The sequence below is a fragment of the Pristis pectinata genome, chromosome 18 (genome assembly GCF_009764475.1).
Source record: "Pristis pectinata isolate sPriPec2 chromosome 18, sPriPec2.1.pri, whole genome shotgun sequence".
NCBI lineage: Eukaryota > Metazoa > Chordata > Chondrichthyes > Rhinopristiformes > Pristidae > Pristis > Pristis pectinata.
Window position 1 is genome coordinate 21,345,797 of NC_067422.1, and position 18,376 is coordinate 21,364,172.

General features: G+C 38.2%; 2 protein-coding genes across 6 annotated transcripts; one reads left to right on the top strand and one right to left on the bottom strand.

Moving 5' to 3' along the window:
• Window positions 1-68: 68 nt before the first annotated feature.
• Window positions 69-9,627, top strand: mettl23 (methyltransferase like 23). Its single transcript, XM_052032994.1, has 5 exons — window positions 69-245; window positions 1,418-1,522; window positions 3,891-4,128; window positions 5,066-5,150; window positions 7,248-9,627. Exons 1-5 carry the CDS (start codon window positions 150-152, stop codon window positions 7,414-7,416), a joined length of 693 nt encoding a protein of 230 aa, XP_051888954.1. The 5' UTR covers window positions 69-149; the 3' UTR covers window positions 7,417-9,627.
• An 898-nt stretch (window positions 9,628-10,525) lies between these two features.
• Window positions 10,526-18,272, bottom strand: LOC127580031 (serine/arginine-rich splicing factor 2-like). 5 transcript variants are annotated; one of them, XR_007957770.1, is made up of 5 exons: window positions 17,813-18,257; window positions 15,897-16,220; window positions 12,428-12,529; window positions 11,224-11,339; window positions 10,526-10,898 (listed from the first exon to the last, which is right to left on the bottom strand). XR_007957770.1 is itself a non-coding variant. In XM_052033166.1 (3 exons), exons 1-2 carry the CDS (start codon window positions 18,163-18,165, stop codon window positions 15,920-15,922), a joined length of 654 nt encoding a protein of 217 aa, XP_051889126.1. In that variant the 5' UTR covers window positions 18,166-18,257; the 3' UTR covers window positions 10,526-11,339; window positions 15,901-15,919. The 5 variants fall into 5 exon arrangements, 2 of the variants coding, with proteins under 2 accessions (XP_051889126.1, XP_051889127.1); XR_007957771.1 differs by lacking the exon at window positions 12,428-12,529 and having other exon boundaries at window positions 17,813-18,272; XR_007957769.1 differs by lacking the exon at window positions 12,428-12,529 and having other exon boundaries at window positions 15,901-16,220.
• Between the last annotated feature and the right edge of the window lie 104 nt (window positions 18,273-18,376).

An 18,376-nucleotide genomic window follows, 5' to 3' on the forward strand; every position in this document is an offset into this window, starting at 1 on the left:
TCCCGCCTACACCTCCACTGTGGATTGGTCCCATTGTGGATAGGGTTATTTAATTGGGTAATTTCCCGTGTCATTCTTGTGACGCGGGAAGACCAGCTCCCCCCCCCCGCCCGGGCGTCCGCCAGGTCAGAGTTAAAGGGGATGATGTCATGAGCGGCCGGCGGTCCTTCAGTCTGAAGTCGTTCTTGTTTGTGGCCGAGTCGGTGGCTGGCGGTCCGGAGTCATTGGAGGTCCGCGTCCCCGAGGTGGGCTAACGTCCTGAGTCGGACCTCGGACGGTTCTTTCGATGGGGTGAAATTCCGAGCTCCTTCTCTCGCATCGGAGTCTTGCGGCCCAGCGGCCCAGCCTGTGAAAAATCAGCCAGTCTGAGCCTCGGGGAATGAGGTGAAGTTGTCGTCGGTGCGGCCGCCGACCCAGTGCTGGGTGGCACCTCCTCGCTCAACACGGGCGCACACGGCAGAGGCCCCCCCCCCCCCAAAGCGTGCGCACCCACACACAGCAGAGCTTCCCCCCAACTTCCCTCCCCCCCCCCCACACACACAGCAGAGCTTCTCCCCAACTCCCCCCATACACACACAGCAGAACACCCCAATACCCCCCACATACACAGCAGAGCCCCCTAATATCCCCCGCACACAGCAGAGCCCCCCAATATCCCGCCCACACACACACATACAGCAGGGCCCCACACGTGCATGGCAGAACTTCCCTCCCTCTTTCCCCCAACACACAAATCAGAGCTTCCCTCTTCTCCACACACATCAGAGCTTCCCTCCCACCTCCTCCACCAATTAAGAGATCTCCTGCCTCTCCCCACACACACCAGAGCTTCCCTCCAACCACCCCCTGCCTCTCTCCACACACACCTGCCCTCCTTTACCCACCATACACACACCTTGCCTTCCTCACCACTCATTATTGCCCCGCAACATCCACCTCCTCCACGCACTCTGCTTCCCTCTCTCAACACCCGTCAGTCACTGTCACCCTGACATGCTGCTTCTTTCCTCCCCTTTCCATCCTCCTCTCACACTTTTTTTGCACATTCTCCCTTGTCCCATCCATAACTCCAACGACATTCTTTCCCCATCCTCCAACCTTTTCCTGTTCTTTGTAAACTCCAAATCTGGCCACGTGTGCATCTTTTTCATGACGACTGCCTGCCTTTTTGTTCAGACCCAAGACTGACAATTGTTCCTTCAGCTGGCCTAAGTTCTAGACATTCCTTTATAATTTTCACCTTTCCGCATCTTCAGAGTCTGATTTAACAACTTTTCACAAAGTATTTAGTTGCTTGTTTTAATACATTCCTATGGATTGTCGTCAAAATTTGTCTGATCAGTGCGCCCGCAAATTGTCTTTGTATTTCGTCATCTTGATGATGTTATATAAATGTGACTTCTTGTTATATCTTCAGGTACTTGATCCTCAATATGGCCTATACATATGGCCATGTTCAGTGGTTCTGGCACAATATGTGTGGTTTTACAAAAGCACAGTGAAAGGAAAGACCATATTAGAGGTAAAAACAGATTAAAAATCCTGAAACCTTCTCAATATTTCTACTTGGAAAAATAGATGCTGCCTGACCTGCTGAATATTTCCAGCATTCTGCTTTTATTTTATTTAAATTTACTTTGATAATTCACCCAAATTTTGTTCATAGAGAATAACCTCGGATATATTTGTTGAATTAGATTGTTCCTAATACATAATTGATATGACAATAAATGCCCCGGGTGAAACCTAAAGTACCTTCTTCTGAAGGAAAATTATGAACCTGAGAAATTTTGAAGTTTCTGCTAAAATTCGCAAAATTGGCTCCTTATGTACCAGTTCAAGAAATCAAAAATTAAATATGGTCGATTGTTTTAAAATTATTCATTACTAAATTATTGAATTTGTTAAATTCTGGGTGCAGTTTGGTCTATTTCTAATGTAATAGTTTATTTCCACTTTATTATCCTTTATTTGAAATATCAGTCAATAAGTAAGTAGATTTTTGATTTAATTTGCAAATATAAAAGGAATAATTTACCATAAATCAAAGAGCCTTGCAGCCTTGTCGGTAGGTCATGGAGTTAAGGTGTTAAATTAGGGGAGGGCTGACTTCAATGGATAAGACTGGACCTGGTGAAAGTAGATTGGGAGTGGCTGCTAGAGGGAAAAACAACATCCAGTAAGTGGGAGGCATTTAAAAGTGAAATGGTAGGAGTTCAAAGTCAGCATGTCCCTGTATGGCTAAGAAGCAAAGGAATTGATTAACAAAGGAAATTGAAGGTGATCAGGGAAAAAAAATGTCAGGTATAGGAAATTGTTATCAAATGAGTCCTTTAGAGTTCAGAGAATATAGGAGATATGAGGGCAAAAAGGGGTCATGAAATGCCCCCCTGGCCAACAAAATTAGAGATTCCAAAACCTTTCATAAATGTATTAGAAGCAAGAGCATAGCTAATGAAAGAGTAGGTCCCCTTGAGGACCAAAAGGGAAGTCTTTTGTGGAGCCAGGGGAAATGTGTGGTGTGCTGAATGAATACATTCACCAGGGATGAGGATGGAGAGTTAGAAGAGTTGTAAACTGATAATCTGACATGTGTGTATTGGGAAAGAGAATGGGAAATCCTGCCTCTCAAATTTGAGTTTTTGAGGTGGTTACTAAAAAAATTCAAGACAAGGCAGTAGATGTGGTAAACATAGCCTTTAGCAAGGTTTTTGACAAGGTCCTGCGTGGTAGGCTGGTCCACAAAGTTAAGGCACATGGGATCCAAGGTGATTTGGCAATTTGGATCAAAAATTGGCTTGGTGATAGGAGGTAAAATGTAGTGATGGAGATTTGTTTTTCTGACTGAAAGTTTGTAACCAGTAGTGTTCTGCTGGGATCTTTGTTGTTTCTCATCTTTATAAATGATATGGATGAGAATGTCTGTGGTCTGATAAGTTTGCTGATGACACAAAGATTGATCGAGTTGTAGATAGTGAGGATGGTTGCCTAAGAATACAGAGGGATGTGTATCTGCTGGAAAACTGGGTGGAGCAGTGTCAGGTGGAATTTACTCTAGACAAGTGTAAGGTAATGCATTTTGGGTCATCTAATACTGGCCAGACATGAACAGTGAATGGCAGGGACCTCAGAAGCATTGATGTACAGAGGGACCTGGGGGTACAAATTTATAGCTCCCTGAAGATGGTATTGATGTACAGAGGGACCTGGGGGTACAAATTTATAGCTCCCTGAAGATGGTAACACAGATGGATGAGGTAGTGAAGTAGTTTAATTTGCTTGCTTTCAAAGGCAGGGATATTGAGTACAAGAATTGGGACATCATGTTGCAGCTGTACAAATGTTAGACCACACTTGGAATATTGTGTGCAGTTCTGGTCAACACTAGAAAGGATGTGGTAGTGCTAGAAAGGTTCACCAGGATTTTGCCTGGAATGGAGGGCTTTAGTTTCAAGGTGATATTGGATAGGCTTGTTTTGTTCTCACTGGAGCTCAGAAGGCTGATGGATAACCTTGCCAAAGATTATAAAATTATGAGGGGCATAGATAGATGGTCTTTTACCAAGAGGAGGGGTGTTTAACACTAGAGGACATAGGTTTAAGGTGAGAGGGGAAATATTTAAAGATCTGAGGGGCAAGTCTTTCACGTAGAGGGGGGTGGTCTATGGAACAAGATGCAAGAGGAGGCAATTACAATCACAGCATTTAAAAAACATTTGGACAGGTATATGAATAGGAAAGGAATAGAGGGATATGGGCCGATTGCAGGAAAATGGAATTAGCAGACAGGCATCTTGGTTTGCATGGATGATGGGCTAAAGGGCCTCTCTCCATGCTGTATGTCTCTTGTGACTCTAATATTTTATATCATTGTTTTTTTCCCCAACTAGATTGGAGCTGGTGCAAGCTTACCTGGTATTATTGCAGCAAAATGCGGTGCTAGAGTAATTTTATCGGATTGTGCAGAGTTTCAGAATTGCTTGGATAACTGTCGGCGAAGCTGCCAGGTCAATAATCTTCAAGATGTGTCTGTCATTGGTCTAACATGGGGACAAATATCTCCTGATCTGGTGCAGTTGCCACAAATAGACATTATTCTGGGATCTGATGTGTTTTATGAACCTGAAGGTAGAGTTAAAGTTCACAAAATCTATTGTATACTTTCTTTCCAGAATAGGAGTATTGTATAATTTACATTATTCATTCCTGATTTTTTTTAAAACCACTAATATTTGAGAGAAAATATTGCCCACAATGTGGTATTTAGTTAGATTTGACAGAGTATTTATAATTTTAGCCAGGAGATGAGCTTCTGCTTGAGACTAACTGCAATGACTTCCAAATATAGGAATTCCCGGATGCTTTAGAGGGAAAATAATGCCAAGCAAAAGAAATTGGCTAAACTGACTGAAATGAAGGGTTTGACATTGCTAAATCAGCTGAATTGGAATTTGAAGATAATGTGCTTTGAAAACTGGAATTATTTTTCTTCCCTCCATCCTCCTTGACCCTGAGGACCTATTTGCCTTGTTATGCATTTCTTCCAAAACAGCATTATGTCAGTCATGAAGTAAGTCTGAGTTGTTGGTATTCACTGAAAAATTGCTGCCTGGGTCTGTGTGACACAAAATATTATTTTCCTGTTGCAATGGCAGTAAATGTGTATGCAGTGAACATAGCCGAAAAGGAAGTTTACAAAGTATTAATAGACGATGGCATGTAATCAATTCACTTGGCATCAACTGGTGATTGAACTTTGTAGGTTTCTTGACCTTTGTGGGTGAATGATTCTGGTAGATTTCAGTAACACTGAGCACTTCGCTTTTGTGCCTAATTAATGAAATGTGCAGCTGAAGTTTTACTATGAAATCCAAAGTGAGCTTTGTTGTGATTTGTAACTTTATTTTCTCCTGTACAGATAAAACTTGAGATGACTACCAGTTTCTGTGCCAAGTCCCACCGCTAAGCTTTTGGATGTAGCTTATCATTATTTTGTTAATAAATGTGAACAGATATTTAAATGTGTGTAACATTTTAAATTTCCCCTTCAATTGATCTTTCATAGACTTTGAGGATATATTAACAACTATTTTCTACTTGATGCAAAAAAATCCACATGCGCTTTTCTGGACCACTTATCAGGAAAGGAGGTAAATTTTTACTTTTTGTTTGCATCTGATGAATTTATCTTTGATACTCGTATGTAAATACTTGACCAGATATTTCCATGAGCTCTTAACATGGCATTTAGGGTGGAACTGTAATCAATAATAAAGCATATTTTATATGAAATTCTCATTTTTTGATTAATACTTAAAATTGTTTTTCCTTGCTCAGTTATTTTACTTCCTTACTTTCTTTTGCTCAGTTAAGTCCTGTGTCAGACAATTGGGGAGATTTTACTTTTTGCCATTCAGTTTACAGCTGGATCTGCTATATTCTACAGCCAACAGGAAGAACTTGCATTTATACAGTAGGTTTCTCGTATTATGGAACATGCCAAAATTAACCTTTGAACAAACCACATTGTGGCTATAAAAACAATAGCACAGCAAAGTATGATTGAAGTACATTCCTATGACTATAATGAATCCATATTTTTTTTGAAATTACACCTTCAGACTCTATCCTTAATTCTCTCAAGCTGTTTTCTCACATCAGCTTTAAGCCTGTTCTGCCATTCAATGTGCATTTCTGAATTTTTGCATTAACTCCACTAGTATTGAACTTCCTCTCCTCACCCACTCCTTGGAACTTTCTGCTTAATCCCCCAAATACAGCCATCTCAATCTTGTATATGCTAAATGATTGAGCATTTGCAGCTCCTTAGGTAGAAAATTCCAAAGATTTATAATCCTTTCAATAGAAAATTTTCTCCTCAGTACTCTGATCTTTTAGTTTTAGATTTTCCAGCCAGGAGAAATGGTCTTCAATGATGTCACCTGATTCCCATCAGTTTCACAGAATAAAGGCCCATACTGTTCCATCTCTCCTCATAGGCCTAAGGTATAAATGTAATGAATCTCTGTTCTTCCTTTTGAAGCAAGTGAGGCTTTTCTTTAGGGAGACCACAATTATGTCAAATACTGGTGTACCTAGGTAATTGCAGTAGGACTTCTTACTCAACTACCTTGGGGATAAATAGGATAACATTTCATTTACTTCTGATATTGCTTGATGTTCCTGCAAAGTTAACTTTGTGATCTGTCCACTATGTTCTATAAATCCATCCAAAAAAATTTCTTAAGCTTAACTTCTAAATGACAGTTTCTATTTTTAACTACTTGAACAATTTAAAACTTTTTTTTTCCAGCCGTGTTATCCTTGCAGCTTACGTGGTATTCATTATCATCAGCAACGTGTTAGTCCATTTGTCTAAACCATTAATTGCATTGTAGTGCTTAATGATACTATAAATGTAAAAGATTTGGAATTGAAATTCATTGCAATTAGCCAACAAATTCAATGGATTGACTGATTTTATAACTAGATGATCTCTACAATATTCATTGGCAATCAGAGTGTAGCTTTCAGTTCAAGCAGGTTTAAATTGCTTGGCTGTTGAAATTAATGCAAGTGGTAGGGGGTAGGATGAGCTGCAATGGAGAAATAGGCATGACTTTTTTTATGTAAACCAGTTGTGTAGAAATTTTACATTTTTATACAAGTATGTGAATTAATAAGTTTCAGTAATCTTTAGTAACTAGGTGGCAATCTAAACATTAGCAAAATTAAACTTGTTAATGTAAGTACATTGAAAATGACTACAGTCCACGACAATAGCTTCCCAAGTGTTGTTTCATGGAAGATATTTTGCATAATTCTATATAGTCTGTCAAATTTTTAACTTCATTTAAGCAGTGCAATTTGAAGCCCAGTTTTCTGACTCTTCTAAAATGAATGTAACCCATGTAACTTAGTCATTTGAATTTCTTGAAGTGAACCTGTGATTTCCCACCACCACACCCCCCCCCCCCATATTTCTGTACTGTCTTTTACTCAGTCAGTGATCAATTTTTTTTTTCTGTACTTTACTTTTTAGTTTATCTAAGTAGAACCATTCGCAGCTTCCACTGTTCCAAGATCTAGCAGGGTATAATACTCATTATTCTAATGGCAACTTTTACCCAACTCTTAATTTCTCAATATCCTTAATCACGGTATTTATTCAAACAAATGAGAAAGAATGATCCAAAAGGGTTTGTATTATTTTTAATTCTTTCTGTACTTTTTGGAATATTTTCCAGTGCTGATTGGTCAATTGAAGCATTGCTGTACAAATGGAACTTGAAGTGCGCTCACATCCAACTAGAGACATTTAGTGCAGATGAAGAACACCTTGCAGGATCAGCTCTACCTGGAAGTCACACCATTCACATGATGATTATTACATTAAAGACTAACATTACTCAGTAACCTAAAGCTTCTCCTGTGCTTTCCTCATGGTTAAGAGGATTGCAGTTTCCTTCACAGCCATCCTGTTTCCCATTCAATTATTTGCAGGGGCCATTTTAAAGGAACAAATCTCATCATCTTTCAAAGAAAAAACTTGCTTTATGTTCATGTCTATTTCAAACCAAAGCTGCAAAATCAAAATTTATCTTCAATTGCATTTTAAAACTTTGTGGTGTTCTAAATATTCCTGTTTAGCCTTGAAGCTACAGGAATTAACAATGTGGTATTATGATTAAAATACGTAGGATCATGGCAGACACTTGGTTTCAATCATTTTATGTGTGTTCAATGCTGCCCCTTGCACTACTCTGGTCTTGGGTATGTTAGGACTGATCAATGTTGCTCAAGAGCTCTGTTTACATTAGATTGGAGGATTTAAGCCCAAGAATCAGATAATTGGGTAACACTATAAACCGTTGAAGCACATGCAATCTTTCAGCAGTGTGCTTCAAATCTAGCACTTATAAAATTAGTTTTGTTAACAATAAATAACATGTTGCTAATGAATTCTGAATGTAGTCCAAGTATCTGATCCAGGGTTGTGATAGGCAGCAAAGTTGTTCTCTGGATCAGTGCATTGTAACCAATTATTCTGAAAACTAGAGTATTTAAATACTACTTTGGACTAAAAAAAATGGAGTAGTGAATTTACTCCATTTAAACAGCTGACACAAACAATGCAAAAATAAAACAAAGAATTCCCTAGAAAAATGCAGCAAGACTTAAATTCAGCAAACAAGTCTGTCAGTGGAATTCTCATCATTCTGCTTGCAGCAATGTCACCATGTGGAGCCTTCATGATATTACAAGCACTTGAAATGCAGACATTATTAAATGTTTCTGTTTAAAGACCACCTTGGTCTTTCCCAGTTCATTGAAATAACTTCTAGAGCATTGTTGTCCCAGTGTCTGTTTAGTAACAGTTCTTTCTTGGCAGGTCTAAGTAGTGTATACAACAATTTATGGAGAAATCTCTTGCCACATAAAATGTCACTGCTTTGAATCAAGGTGTCTCTGCCATTAATAACGAATAAAATAAACATGCCCCATTGACCAGGCTACAATCTGCAATCTCTTATAAAGTTTGAACTCCATCTAAAGTGACAGAACACATTAAATTTAACAGCACCCAAGGGCAGTATGAAATAAAGGCTATTGTAAGCTTTTCTTAAGATGCTTCCCAAGAACTTAAACAGAAGTGTCCGTATGGCCTTGATTTCAATCTCCCATTTAACAAGTTCCAGGTTAACTATCTAATTTTCCTTCCCTTTTCTGCCCTGTCCAGCATGTAAACCACCAAATTACATTATTAGTGACATTTGAAATTACCATAGTTACATAAAGTAGGTGGATTTTTGTGAAATGACTCAGTAAAAAAAAAGCTGCCATCTTAATTCTTTCATTGCAGAATTTTATGGGATCATTTTAATTTCATGCATGTAATATGCTAAGTAGTTAAAAGTAAACTGGAATACCCTGTGTCTTGCAATTTATTTTAACCAAAGGCCACCTATAACCAGCAAGAATATTCTGATTATTTCATGCTCCAAAATTAGTTTGTTATATTTTGCATGTGGACATGTGGAGTGTATGGCTTGGGTCATAAGTTTTCTATGCTTAAGGCCCCAGTGCTTTCAGCAACCCTTTTTCCATAACTCCTCTCAAATTACTGCTTCCAGCCAGTTGGCAGAGTCAGTTTCAGGGAGGCAGTTAACGAAGTAGCACTTGATTGAAGGCAGCCCAAAAGACAATGCCTCAGATCTCAAGTCTGAGTAACACTAATTACAATAATTAATACACCACTGATTCATTCCCAAGATACCAACTAGGAGTACAGGAGACACTGGAATACCCATTCCACCATATCAACCCGCAGCCCTCATAATGTACCACTGGCTGTTATGTTACTCAATTTTTGGTGTCTGTACATTAAAACATTAGTTATATACGATGCACATACTGATTCCATTGAGTTACAAATTATATGGAACTTGCCTAATTTAAAAACAATGAATGCACAATATTACAGCTGCTATTTTATCCTCAGAAGCAAAAATTGAGGTGGTTGTGTCCTGTACTCTTAGTAGCATCATATTGCCTTGATATTGATATTTCCATCACTCTCATTACTACTTTTCTCCCCACCGTGAAATCTTTCCCAGTCACCAAGAAAAGCTCCAGCAGCTAGAAGTTAGATTTCAGTTTCAAGTAATTTTCTTCAATTACTTGAAAACATTCAAGTAATTTGGAATCTGATGCAGAGATCCCAATGTTTAGTCCTGCATTTTTCCTTTTGCAGAGCACAATTAAATATTGGAGAGAAAAAACTTTTCTGCCTCTAGCTGTTGGCTTTTAAAGTAGTTGTCACCAATTTTGGTCTGCACTTATCAGACACTCCTTCTGTTCTCACCAGTATTACTCCTCCCTGAAAATTAGTGCCTTTTTCCTCACTCCAGTTCTGATGAAAAATCTTCAACAAAAATGTTGACTATTTCTCACCTCATGTATGCTTCTTAAGCTTTGAGTTCTTCCAACATTTTGTATTAACAAATTGAAAACAATTGCTTGCGTCTATTACAACCTACTTTTGCAAGAATTATTAAATCACCTAATTAACAAATGGAAATCTGAAGGAGACAAATAGCACACATGCAATTATGGCCCAAGCAGAATTCCAAGGGAATAAAGTAATTTTAAAAATTCAAACCAATTTCTAGGTGCGGATTAATTCATACGTACGATGAACAAGATCAGCTTTAAATGAAATCACTAACTCAAGGGTTTGGATTAGTAATTTTGAGTACAGGAACTCAGTTATGTTTTTAAATTTACCATTTTGTACTTTATTGCAGCAGAGGTTTAGTCCTTCTAACTGTTCTGAAAATAAGATTTTTAAAAATTGGAATCCAAAGATCAAGCATGGATTTCTTTGCAATTGTTTTATATTGGAACAATTTTAGTTAGCTAATTTTAAAAATTGAGATCCATAATGGCACCAAGCAATTATTTGCTTTTGCTACATCAATTCCCATGATTCTTAAAGTCACTGAATGCACCATCAAGTCATAAATGTAAATAAACATCAAGAGAAAACCTTTAATGACATTACTGAAATACAAGATGTACAGGATTTGTTAACTGTTAATTACAATCAAGTTCAAAATTAACAGCTTTCTAAACAATATGTAAATGTATGAACCAATTACCAAGTACAAAAACAAGGTAGCTAAAGGTGCTTACTGCCTGCTCCATAATTTACACGCAGCCACGTCTCTGGAGGTGCAGCTGACAGGCATTTTACTGGACAGCCATATTTTCTGCACGTCAAGGCATCATTACAGGAGCAATCAGGAGAATACAGGACACAGCCAAGCACTCTGCACTGCACTGCAACACGCCACCTTACAGCTAACCCGCTTTACAGAACTGCTACACAACTGCGCCTAGTGCACAAAAATACATGAGACAATAAGATTAGTATTGGACTGAAATAAAAAGATGGAAAAAAGACATATGCAAATTGAAATTTAAAAGTAATTACTTCTGTGTACAGAAAGAAACATTACAAAACCTGGAAATACGTTCCATGCTTTTTACCTTATGTACGTATCCAACCAAAATGCATCTGAAGTCGAGCATTTCACTAAATTGTAAGAAGTAATAGCAACACAGATGGCACATAACATATAATGAGCCTTCTCAGACACTAATTTTAATTCATAACTTAAAACTGACAAACCCTGTTATAAACAATGATGTTATAATAACCTTTTAAGCTGATCACTGCTTATTTAGGAAGGTCTCTCCATCACCTAAACAGATGGCAAGAGATGGTATTTCTTGCAAGGCATCTATCATGTAATTCTTCCAGCCACCCAGAATATCTAGAACAAAGAGAAATTAAAATGTAAACAGTATATTCTATTTCACAAATATATTAAGAACCATGCTTATTAAAACTATAAAAATCATACTTAGTTCAAACGTGGCTTAACTGACTAAAAGCCTACTTTTTGTTTCCTAACCTCAGGATGTTTAATGGAACTTCAAGAAAACTTCACTAAACTGGAATTTTTTAAAAAAAGGGGTGATGGGGTCTACAACTTTAAGGTTACATGGTACCAGAAGAACAAAAATACTTAACACAAAGAAATTGCATTTATGAACTGATACAATCTTTACTGGACATCTTATTTAAGATACATGGGTACCTCTAGAACAGAAAAAGTAGTTTTAAAAAACTGCCAAAAATTACACTTTTTACAGAAGCTTAAATGGCATATGGATTAAAACAGCATTGTTTGTGTGAATGAAATTCTACCAGAAGTTTTATTTCCAAAAACACTTCACAAATTAATGACAATCCAAGAATTCTTTAGAAGTTGCATTTTTGATTTAAGGAAACATTCAGAGTGAAATGTGTCAGATTAATGTTCTCTCATTGAAAGTGCTGCAATATTACTTCTGAAGATTAAATATATAGTCTAAAATTCAAAGAGTAATTTCAGTATTTGCTGTATTTCTACAAAACTTGGCTAGTATTTTACTTAGCATAGTTCAATGTAAAATATCAAAAACCTTTTAAGTTTAAGGCATTATCTTGGAAAGATTCAATAGCATCATTACCTTCAACCAGACTGAATGAAAAAGTTTATTTAAATTGTGGTCCCTAGTTACTTCAGAAAACAAATTACTATTACTTAAATAGTGATAATTTCAATGCTAAATAGAGTGATTTCATTTACCTATAAATATCTACCATGTAACACTGATTCAAGACTTGAACATGCCTAACAATCTCACACTTCGTCAGGAATGTGACCCAATACTCACCATTGGCCTAGACAGGTACAGCTGCTGAGAAAGTTTGTCAGTACCTGTCATTGAACTCTATATTCATCCTTCCACAACCAGCATACTGCCGCAGCAGCGCAAATAAGCTACAGGATGTAGTACAACTCACCAAGCTTACCTCAACTGTACCAACGGCCACATGACCTCGACCACCCCGCAGAATAACAGCAAAAATCACTGAAACATCATCACCTCCAAGATCCCCCAGCCACACCAGATCCTGATTTGGAACATAAATAGCTGCTCCTTCATTATCAGTTGATCAAAATCCAAAACCTATACCTAACATTACTGGAGTATCAAAACAAGGACTGCAGCTGTTGAAAGCAGTCTACAATCACATTCTCAGGACAACTAGGAATAGGTAACAAATTACTAACCCTGCTAAAATCATCAATATTCCAAAATTTTTAAACATCAGGGACCAAAGATTTTATGCCATGTATGGTGATCGTTTCGAAACCATTTAAATTGAGAATTGAAACATTACAATTGATAAGGGATTAAGGCAAAGAGTTTAGTTACTATGATAAAGGTCTTTTGAATGCTGTAGAAATTATGAAATATGTTCAGAAGTTAATTCAAACATCTTACTAAAAGTAATTTTGCAAAGAAAACAAAATTTGAAGGCTGCTGCAAGAAGCAACTTCATTAGGCTCCATAGCATCTGGTAGTTTTCTACTTGTATACTGTTTGCTCAACTACAAAAAGATTTCTTTTGAAAACAAGGAACTATTTTTTTTAAAACCTGTGAAACAGCAAAATTTCACCATAGCCTTACTTCTGAAAAGGAATTTGTAACAGGAATTAGATAAATCTACTACAATGAAAGATTACAGATGTTGGAGCTTCAGCTTTACAGTTTGGTGGTCAAGGAGAAAATTAAAATATGCAAAATATTGATGGAAATGTAGGACTGAGATATTGTACAATATCTCATGAAGTCCTAAATACAGTATCAATGAACTGCAGATCGCTTTTGCTTAGCATTGAGAGTTGCATTCGTATTGTATATATCATGGTTTGAAAATGCTTGAAGATTTCACTGCGAGATTAAGTGCTTAAGTAGTGGATAGAGGCCAAAGCTAATGCAAGAAAAGCTGGGTGGTGGGGTAATCAGAAGGATGCAGTATATCAGGAAGGAAATTACCCAGGGTGGAAATGAAAAAAAGATGTTTACAAAGCTTCAGAAGCTGCCATCCAATTGTCAGTTTAAACATGGTACTGGATAACTGGAGCAGCATGCAAAGGAAAAAGTGTATGTGGAAAGTGAATTACTGGAACCAGAATCAGAAATCACTTTAGTTAGCTCAGAGTACTACAAATGAACATGCTGATTTTTTTTAAAAATGCAATTATTCCCCCAAAACAAGGGTAAGCCACATTCTCTCTCATGCTGCTCTGTCATTCAAGATCATGGCTGATCTGATACTTGGTATCAATTTTATTCCTCTGCCAGATTCCCAAGATTGCTGACTCACCAATTGTCCAAAAAATATAAATATGCAAATACATACACCCTTGATATTTTGCATATTTTAATAATTTGACATTTTTCAAGACTTAGGCAAACAGAAGTATCAATTTATGTACTCCCTTCTTGTATCTATCTGGACACTACTGTACTGGGCAATAACACAGGGATGCAAGAGGGAAGGGGATGAAATATCATTTAAGATACAGTAAATCAAGGAAGGTGAATTTAATGCATAGGGATATTCTAAATGTATCTTATTACCTCATTGCCACCTTTAATATTTGGTGTGTGTTCATACCATCAAAATTAGTTTAAAAGAGTGCAGAAAAGCCTGAACTATAGAAAGTTAATAAAACAGGGCAATGAGTGGGTAAATGAAATACAGGTGAAGTCATGAGCACAAAAGAATTTTATTCTCCAAATATTTCAGGAAAGTAATCCACTATATTAGCCCTCATTTAAGATTGTTTCCATTGCCAATAATTTTTACATTAATATTGCAGATTAAAAGTGCAACTCCAATAGAATTAGATTAAATTCTCATGATTGGAGATCTAGTTTGAATAATTATGTTTCCTGCCACTTCTCTCCTGGCTGCAACATAATGATAGTGCAGCAGTTTTTTTAAGAAACTAGAAGAGGGTTAGGGGAAGCAGGGGGAAAAAAATCAAATTCACATTCTGACAAATGGTCTCAAGCTGAAACATTACCAGTGTTTTATCTTCAGGTTAACAGCTTTCCAGTGCAAATATTGTGATTTTTCTCCTCCTTTGAATTCTTTTCAGAATCACATTTATCAACAGCTTTTACCTACCATTAAACTTCAGACAGCAAGGCTCTTCGCAAGAGTCAGTTTGGGAGCAGAACTCGACTGCAACAGGGCTCACGAGCCCTCCAAAGGCAAAAGCCTTTCTGCAGCTATTGTTACAGAAACTTTACAGGATTCGAAAAATTAAAGGTTAAGCCCACTACAAAACAATGTATTCAAGCAATGCTATCTTAAACTGGTTGTGCTATGTTATTGCAGCAATGTGCAACCATATGTAATTGGATAATGAGGGCAATTTAGAGAAATTACAATCTTCAGCAAGTATGGATACAAGACATTTGCAAGCACAACTTGGAAGAAATGATAAATGCAAATAAATCATAATTGCTGGACACAAAAATATCGCTTTAGGCAAACTTAATATTTTGAGAGATTACACTCAAGTCTTCTTACCCATCCAGCACCACAAAAAGAAAAAAAACCCTACATTACTTCTGGCCCACATTGTCCTCTCAATACCTACATCATTACCTCCATGAAAGAAATTTCTATTTCTGCTGCTTTTACTCAAAAATTAATGTTGATGGCATAAATTAAGGTAAGAGCCAGATTACAAGGGATATCATCTTGGGATCATGACAGTTCTGTAATTTCAACTGTTTGTTCATTCAGCTCTTAATAGTGCCGAACACAGCAACTCCCTAAATAGGAACAAAATGCAAGTTAAAATTGGTTATAAGGATTGTTTACTTCATGAAAAGATATTCTCAGGGGAAATTTGTTTTTCTTTTCCACTGATGCAGAGGGACAGGTTGAAAGAAAGGGCAATTACCAGTATCATTAGAGGTTGAAGATTTCAGCTGGGCTCAGCATCTTGCAAACTCTCAGCCAATATCTCCAGTCTCTGAAGAAGTGACAATTTTTGCTCCAGGCTGCCATCAAAAGTGAAGTCATTAAATCATAAATGACCAAGTACAGAAGTACTTGGTCAACAGTATTATTTAATAATTTCCCATATTAAATAGACATTCAGGGATAATGGGGAGGCCAGTTCCTGTTAAGTGAAGAGCAGTGAAGGCCGACATAAACAAACAAGCAAAAGTTTCAATGGCAACTTATATTATCGATGGAAAAATCTCTCTCAATAATCGAGTTCCACTGCATCTGACTGTTAAAAGAACCGCATCAAGAATGTTTTCCACTTATTACACAAAAGCTCAATACAAATCACCTAGTTTTGTTTGATGATAGCCCTACATTCTTCCTAAAATTACTCAGTAAGAAAGCCTATTTACATATGTAAAAGATCTTAAAATAATGGCATCACTTAAATCTACTTACTCACTTTGGTGCCATTTACCACTTTACGGTGATTCAATTCCATCTTTCTGTGGAGATGTTGAATTAATTGGTGTCTTGGATCTGGATTTTGACTTTGACCCTTGAGACATCCGAGATATACTTCGAGATCGTGACCTGGACTTTGATCTGGACCTTGATCTTGACTTCGATTTTGACTTGGACCTTGATCTTTCAACAGATCTAGACTTCGAACGAGATCTAGATCGGGAAAATGAACGAGATCTGGACCTGCTGTAACGAGATCTTGACCTACTTCGGCTTCTGCTTCTTGATCTTGTACGAGATCGGCGGCGTCTTCTGGGACTGGAGACAAAGAAAAACTTGAGTGACAAAACTGGACAAAAGAAGATAAATTAAGTACTAAATCGTAATGAATAGGTAAATAGCTTGTGCTAATTTTCTATTACTTACACACAAATACAGCTCTAAAGGTCACCTTTTGTAAACTCGCTCATCTGAATAATTTGTCTGCACATGTGAAGCAAAACAAGTACTGGTAGAATATCTAACCATGGTGTAAACAATGACTAATATGATGTTATTTTTATCCAAAAATCTGCACGTGCCCTCCCCAATTGCTTTTGTTGCAGAATTATTCATCATCTTTCGCTGACACAGAAGTAGTTATGATGGATATGATCAGCAAAAGATCTCCACTTCCACTGAGAAGCCAGTACAGGAGAACTGTAAAGCAAGCTATTCTAGTCATGGGGTCTCCTTGTTTGAAAGCAATTTAATAATGAACAAACTTTTTAATGTGGATTCCTTGGATATGAAGCACATCACAAAAAAATACAGAATTTTTATCACTTCCTCCAAAAGTATAGCTCAGGAGCTTCCAATGGTAGGAAGCAATACTACTCCTCCATCAAGAATTACATAGAATGAAGTACAAGAACACAAACAAACTCAATGTACACATCCCCAATATAGATACATGGATTAGTAAAAATAAATCAAGATTAAATAAAAATATCCTCTAAAGCACATCTTAATTTTCCCACCCAAAACCAAAAATGAAACTCCCAACTAACATTGCACAACAGATTAAAGGATTAAACCCAATGTCTGAAAATTGAATGGATATTTTCCTATCAACGTCAACTTTCCCTCTAGTCTCAACAAAGAAATGTTGCCTCCTGCTTCCCATAACTTCATCTTCCTACTAAATTCTTAATTGCTACAACGGGTACCAACAATAAAACATTTTATCAAAAAACACAAGTGCTTTGCTGGTATAAAAGTTACAGCATGAGAAACGTTGCAGCCAGGCTCGAGAAGCACATGCTTATCACGAAAACTGAAACAAAATAATTTCAGTGTCTAAAGAGAGGCGCCTGTGATAACATTGCCTCCCTCACAGCGGCGTCTATTTGACGGCACAACAAAGATAAAAAGAGGAAAAGTCTCGTAGAAGAAAACCTTTGCGATCGCTCAGAAACACTGTGCTTTTGATCTTGGCGTGGTTAATTCCCCCTCCACTGCCTCTCACAATTGCCATAGATAACATTTATTCAATATGTACCGTTGACTTCATTTTATAAAATCCTGAAATTACTTAAGGGGTCAAATTCAAGAGATTACTAGATAAGCATATGGAGAGATTTAAAATAGAGGGATATGTGAGGGGAAGGGGGTAGATAGTCTAAGGCGAGGTTTAAAGGTCGGCAAAACATGATGGGCCGAAGGGCCTGTACTACGCTGTACTGTTCTATGAATCAGGTGACATAAATAGAGGAATAAATAACGTTTCAGTTCGAAGACCTCCCTTCAAAATTGCACCTACAAAACATCACCCTCCTGGTCCTGACAAATACAAGTTAGGTTTATGTCCACTTATTAAAGAGGCGAGAAGCCGGCCACCCTTCCAAGGAGAGAGGGGGGCTCCCACCAACCTGCGGCTTCTCCTGCCGTAAGCGCCAGCGTACCGCCGAGACGATCCTCCTCTGCGGTGCGACTCGGCAGGGCGGCCGTAGCGGGCCATCTGCACCCTCAGTTCCCTGCCATCCAGCACCGCGCCGTCCATGGCGTCGATGGCGTCCTCGGCGTCGCGCTTGTCGTGGAAGCGGACGAAGGCGAAGCCGCGGCTCTCCCGGGTGAAGCGGTCGCGGGGGATGTAGACGTCGCCCACTTTGCCGTACTTCTCGAACACGCGCTTCAGCGTCTCGGGGGACGTGCGGTACGTCAGGTTATCCACCTTCAGCGAAGTCATTCCCTCGATGTCCGGCGGCATCCTCCCGTAACTCATCCTCACTTCTGTCCGCTTTGTGGTTCAAACGGCGAAACAAAACGTGTCGGAAAAACAGCCGGCGCAGCGACCCGCCTCAGACCGCCGCCCGAACCCAGCACAATCACAAGATGGTGGCGCCTGACCCGGAAACGCATCACGGCCCACAACATCAATCCCCACCGAAAATATAAATTTCATCAATCACAGGAATCCTTTCCGCACACTTCTT